Source organism: Cyprinus carpio, chromosome B10, assembly GCF_018340385.1.
Source record: "Cyprinus carpio isolate SPL01 chromosome B10, ASM1834038v1, whole genome shotgun sequence".
In the NCBI taxonomy this organism is placed as follows: Eukaryota; Metazoa; Chordata; class Actinopteri; order Cypriniformes; family Cyprinidae; genus Cyprinus; species Cyprinus carpio.
The window spans coordinates 18,327,510-18,333,642 of record NC_056606.1 but is presented as its reverse complement, the minus strand read 5'-3'; the positions used below and the strand labels follow the sequence as shown (position 1 = coordinate 18,333,642).

At 38.4% G+C, this 6,133-nt stretch overlaps 1 protein-coding gene across 1 annotated transcript in view; it reads right to left on the bottom strand.

Annotated features, from left to right (window-relative positions):
• Positions 1 to 485: 485 nt before the first annotated feature.
• The window catches only part of dscama (Down syndrome cell adhesion molecule a), a 77,499-nt gene continuing 71,851 nt past the window's right edge, over positions 486 to 6,133 (bottom strand). The window contains 8 exon segments of the mRNA XM_042733014.1: positions 486 to 774; positions 2,027 to 2,394; positions 3,387 to 3,584; positions 3,670 to 3,837; positions 3,940 to 4,055; positions 5,362 to 5,392; positions 5,583 to 5,759; positions 5,841 to 6,131. Coding sequence (XP_042588948.1) covers positions 490 to 774; positions 2,027 to 2,394; positions 3,387 to 3,584; positions 3,670 to 3,837; positions 3,940 to 4,055; positions 5,362 to 5,392; positions 5,583 to 5,759; positions 5,841 to 6,131 — 1,634 coding nt within the window. The 3' untranslated portion in view covers positions 486 to 489.

The window sequence follows — 6,133 nt, the reverse complement described above, 5'->3', positions numbered from 1 at the left end:
TTGACATTTGAATATTTTCGTAGTCAAAAAATTCTGGGCTGGACCCTCCAGTGGTCGGTATTCATACTGTCATCTTCGTCTTAAATTGGTTCATCCTCATGCACTCCCAGGATTTCTTCAAAACAGAACGCTGACAACATTGGACCAATGGAAATCACTCTCACGCTTTATCTCAAACTAATTACACAAAGAAATTTTAGTAAAAAAAAAAAGAAAATGAAAATGGATTCCCATTCATTAGTTTGTGCACACTAACTGCTAAAATAAGTGAATCAGTAAATCATTAAAGTCATTATAATTAATATTAATAATAATAAAATCATTTTGGCAATCTCTGGTTGTGTGGAGTTCTCTTTTTAAGAAGTGAATTCACTGTTTAAAAAAGAATAAAATAAAGAAACTGTTAGGAGTAGAAGTGGAAACATATATACAACCGCGAATGAAGAGTTCGCTTTTTGCTCTTGATGTTTTATTTTTGTCCGATCTTTGTTATACCAGTGTGTAGGACTTTGCGTAGGAATTGTTGCTCTGTTTTAAGTGTCCTCTGGAGTCCAGCAGTGATTCCTGGGAGGTGCTGATTTTGGCAGCCTGTGCCAAGTCCGTTCCGGCCTCTCTCTGTGGAAGCGTTGAGGCCGTGCCCGGCTGCCACTGCTGCACGTCCCTGCTGGTCGGCACCTGCATGGGTGTCGGCTCCAGCAAGGCGGGGCGTTTCATCGAGCGGGTCTTCTGCGGCTCCAAACAGGCCTGGCCCATCGCCGCTTCCCGTGAGGCCACCTACACAACCCCCCCCAAAACAGGATAAATAAAAAGACATTGATACAATTGCAATACAACCCCCCACTCATCATAAAAAAAAATACTATATATAACAAACAAATCCAACACGAAACCGTCATAAAAGTATGTTCTATATAGTATAAACATGGCTAGTATGAATTCAATTTGAGCGTACTACATCCACCATGTTGTCCCATTCATGGGATAGTAAAGTGTCCATCGGATGTGCACTCTTGGCAGAAGTAGCAGGTCATCAAGGTACTTTCTGCCTACCAGTTTTGAGTACTATTAATTTTGACATACTGTTTTTCAGCTGTATAAAAAAAAAAAACCTATATAGTATGGAAACAGGCATATCAAAATGCGGTGTCAATGTTTTTAGCATCTTACAGCATGAGCACCTCATTTCTAAGCTGTTTACTGCAAAAAAAATAAAAATAAAATAAACACTTTAACAAGCTGCTTAGCTGGTCTTAAATGGTATAACCTGGTCTCTGAGTCTAGCCAAGCTTCTGTTTACATGGTTTAGCTGGACCAGCTTTCCCAGATGGTCCTGACCAGAACTAAGATCCAGGGAGCATGGTTGGATCCAGAAAACTCCAACACCAGCCCTAGCAGACCATCCAAACCTTCAGACTGATGGGACCAACCACACCCCCTGGATTTTGGCTTCTAGTGAAGCGTTGTGAGAAACTCTATTCACAATCGACTTTGAATGGAGTTTGATGGATTGGGTCAAATTACAAGATGAGCACGCTCTTCTAGTGAAGCGTTGTGAGAAACTCTATTCACAATCGACTTTGAATGGAGTTTGATGTTAGAATTTTGTTAATCTAACAATGTAATGTAAAAATCTTAAAAGCGCACAGAAATATTATGTAAAACTGTCATTTTAATGAGTCTGAGCTATGTTCTTTTTTTTTTTTTTCATTCCATTCTGGAATTGTCTCATCTACAAAGGATACATGCATTTCTGCTGTAGATTTTGGTTCAATATTAGAAGGCAGCATAATTTAGGCTTTATGTGGGGTCTTTATGTGGGGTCAAATTGTTGAAATTTTGTGGGGGAGAAAGATCCATTGTCAGTAATTTTGAGAAGTATTAAGCACAGCTCACAAAGAAGTCACTTTCAAACCAAGCTGCTTTCGGTTGGTAAGTGGCAACCAACTTGAAACTGTTGCGAAATTGGAAAATCATTCGCATTTATGCAAAATTCCAGATTCCTTTTGTGAATTCCTTTTGGAATGACTGGATTTTCAGCTTCAATTGGTTTAAATTGAGTTTAAAGTCATTACTTCCCACCAGTAGTCTCACCTGGTCTGTGGGCCTTGGGTACGGCCATGTTCATCACCCTGCAGACGTCCTGGGGTTTGGGTGGTGACGCAGTGAACCTGCAGATGCCTGATTCTGACGGTGTACTGGAGGTCAGACTGTCCGTGTAATCATTGGTGCCTGCAGTCATCTGCTCGGAGGATGTGTCTGAGATGAAGCACTCTGTGATGGTGAACTTGGCATGTCGCAGATGTTCCTCCATCTTGGCATGTTCATAGGCTCTGGCCAGCTCCTCATACGTAGAAGACGCACTCTCAGTGGAGACCATGCTGCTGCGAGCGCGGTCTGAACACAGCGGGTCAGAACTCATCAGTAACAATAGGCACTTCTAGCATGTATTAGCTTTGATATGATACTTGATATTATTTTGTTGCCGATATAAATTGACACTGTGAATTTTGTGATCATTTAAAATCATTCAAAAGTTTGATTTTTTTTAAATGTTTTTGAAAGACATCTCCTATGTTCACCAAGACTGCATTTATTTGATTAAATATATAACAGTAATATTGTGAAATGTTGTTGCAATTTAAAACAATTGTTTCCTATTTTAATATATTTTAAAATGTAATTCATTCCTATGATGGAAAAGCAGAAATTACTCCAGTCTTTAGTGTCCTCCTAATATACTGAGAGTTGGTGCTCAAGAAACATTTCTTATTATTTTTGTGAAAAACACGATGCATTGTTTTTAGGATTCTTTGACAAATATAAAGTAAAAAAAAAATTACTATATTTTGTACCATTATAAAAGCATTTACTGTCACTTCTGAAAGTATTAATTTCTTTAAAAAATAAAAAATACAAATCTTACTGACCCCAAACGTTTGAGCAGTGTTGTATTTTAATAAAATGCTGATAGACCACTGAAGTTTGATTAATTTTCCACATAATATTCTTTAGAACTGTCTGTTACAATAAATCTGTTCAAAATTAATTAAATGATTCGATTGCATCCATAAATTTCATGGATGTTCCTGCATGCCATTTATATGCTTTAAAGTGGTTTAAGTATGTAAACATTACTGTTTATTTCTTTGTAGTTTTATATTCATGCATAAAGAAATTAAACACCATTATTCATTGTGTCCATAATTTTTTTTTAAAACAGCACGCACATAAATATTAAGAAATATACTAAATATTGTAAAAGGCTGACAAGATCATTTTAGTACCCAGCTGTAATGACGTGTCAAGCCAACAAAAAAAGAACCTAACAAAAGCTCAAGGTGTACAAACATTACAGTGTAGGCTGTTTGTTAGTGTAGCAGACTGACCTGTGTCCTGTGACGGACTGACACTATAGCTGTCGCTTTCTTTGTCCACTGAACCAGCCACTCTGGGCGTCCCCAGCCTCCAGTCCGTGCTGAGAGTGTGGACAGAGACAGGAGGGTTGGGACGATTCAGTGTCCACTGACTGGCATAACGGTTGCGTGCTGCAGGACCAGCTTTAGCTGTACGGCGAGAGGTGGGATCTGGGGGCGGTTCCGGAATGCTCGGTTAAACAGCATTATCAAATAGCCACTCTATAATTTATGCGTTAAGAAGTTTCTTTCTTACTCGACAGACTGCTCTTACTCGTCCCAGGTCGTACATCAGAGACGTCCACCAGTGGGCCGGTGGCCTGCGATAGAGACTGATAGTGGACAGAGTGCGTAACGGTGGCCGACTTCTGTTTGGTAGTTTCTCCGAAATCGTTATCAGTCAGTAGCACTGTTGATCTGTCGTCTAACACAGAAGAGAGAGATGGAACTATTAGAGACCCCTATAGTATTATTCTTCCTCAGACAAATGTTTAGGTTTGAATATGGTTCAGCAAACATGACTCACCCACTGTTTCCATGGTGTCTCTCTCTTCGATGAGCAGCTGCGCTCGGGGAATGTCGATGTGCATGCGGAGGGTCTGCTGTTGTTTGTTCATGGTATCTGAAGGCCTTGTGTTCTTACTGGAGGAGAACACAAACAAGTCTGTGAATAACATATCTGCTTATACAAGGTCAGCATGACATGTGAGCCATCAAAGGAATAGTTCATTATTTGCTCACCCACCTATATGATTTTTTTCCTCTGTGGAACACAAAATAAGATATTTTAAAGAATTTCCCAGCTGCAGTTTCAATATAATGTAAGAATATGGTAACCAAGGACTGTCAAACAAAAAGGACAAAATAGTCAATGTAAAAGCATCCTAAATCCAGAAAATCTTCTGAAGCAACAGCCTTTTGTGGTTTATTCATCACACAAATCTATTTATTATCGAATAATTTCTCTAAAATGTTCATTAGGACTGTCTGTTATAGTGAATCTGTTCAAAAAGCTGATTCTATTGCTTTGCTTCGGAAGATTTGGAATATAGCAAGCCGTATGAACTCCTTGATGGTGGTTTTTAATAAAATGCTGATTTATTTGTGCATAATATTCTTTAGAACTGTCTAATACAGTGAATCTGCTCAAATAAACTGATTCAGAAGATTTGGAATGACAGAAGATTTTGAATATAGTAAGTCATATGACCTACTTGATGCTTTTTAATAAAATGCTAAAATAGTTTGATTCATTGAAGTTAGATATATTTGTGCATAAGTATATCTATTACAGACAGTTCTGGAATATGAACTATTTGATGGTGATTTTTAACAAAATGCTGATAGAGTTTGATTCATTTGTGCATAATATTCTTTAGAACTGTCTATTATCTGTTCAAAGAACTTGATTCTAGTGTTTTGTTCTGGAATATAGTGAGATGTATGAACTACTTGGTGCTTGCTTTTTAATACAGTGCTGAGAGAGTTTGTGCATGAACTATCCATTACAATGAATCTTTTCAAAGAAACTGATTTTGTTGTATTGCTTTATAAGATTTGGCATATAGTGAGTCATATAAATGACTTAATGGTGCTTTTTTACAGTATGTTGAGTTTGATTCACTTAAGTTTGATTCATTTGTGAATAAATTGCTATGGAACAGTTACAATGAATCTGTTTCAAAACACTGATTGTGTTGTATGGCTTCAGAAGATTTGGAACGGTGACTTGTATGAACTACTTTTATGATGCTTTTAGTCGTTTTGGATCATTATGCTCTCACTAGAATGGAAAAGAGCAGCTCAGAGATTATTCAAAATATCTTATTTTCTATTGCATAGAAGAAAAAAAGATTATATGGAATGAAATGAGGGCGAATAAATGACAAATTTGTAATTTTGGCGTGTTTCTGCCTTTAAAAACAAAACTGAAAATCATCATGTTTACCTCATTAGCATTTCAGCCAAACTCTTTGCATCTGTGGAAAAAACAATAAGCTTTAGTGACATACACTGAAAATGGAAGTACTATTGAGTCATGAAAAATAAGGCTGATAGGAGTAAAATCTCAAACTGTAACATATGCTCTCTGTATTCACGCCTACAAATCTACACCTTCTCTTTGAAAACGCTCTGATTTGTAGCTAAGAGCTGTGAAAACCATCTGACCCCTGAGCCGCTTCAGCCTCTGCTCTCTCCTCCTCCTCCTCAGCACCATCAGCAGGACGAAGAGCAGCACCATTCCCACCAAAATGCAAGAGATCGTCACCATCATCTTCATCCCCTCGTTGCTGGTTTTCTTCACCGGGTTGTTCACCGCCGTCTTCACCAGCGGAGGAATGGTGTCTTGAAAACACATTTAATATTTTAAAGTGTAATCAAATAAAATGCATTTATTGTAAAGGTGATCCGTCAAACTTCGCTTACTGCCGTCGTAGTTCAAAGTAGCAAATTTGACACGTTTCTCAGCCAACCCCGCGCTGTTGTACACCTTCATCTGCAGTTCGTACCAAGTGGCTTCCTGCAGGTCCTGGAGGTTGAAGTTCTTTGTGATAGACGTGTGCTTGACTTTGGTCCACACGGCGCTGTCCAATGGACGGTATTCCAGAGTGAAGGAGGTGATTGGACAACCGCCATCATTCCAGCCAATCAGGTTGAGTTTGACACATGTTCCATTAATGCTATTAAACAGCTCCTGCTCTTTGGAGAACTGTGGCTCT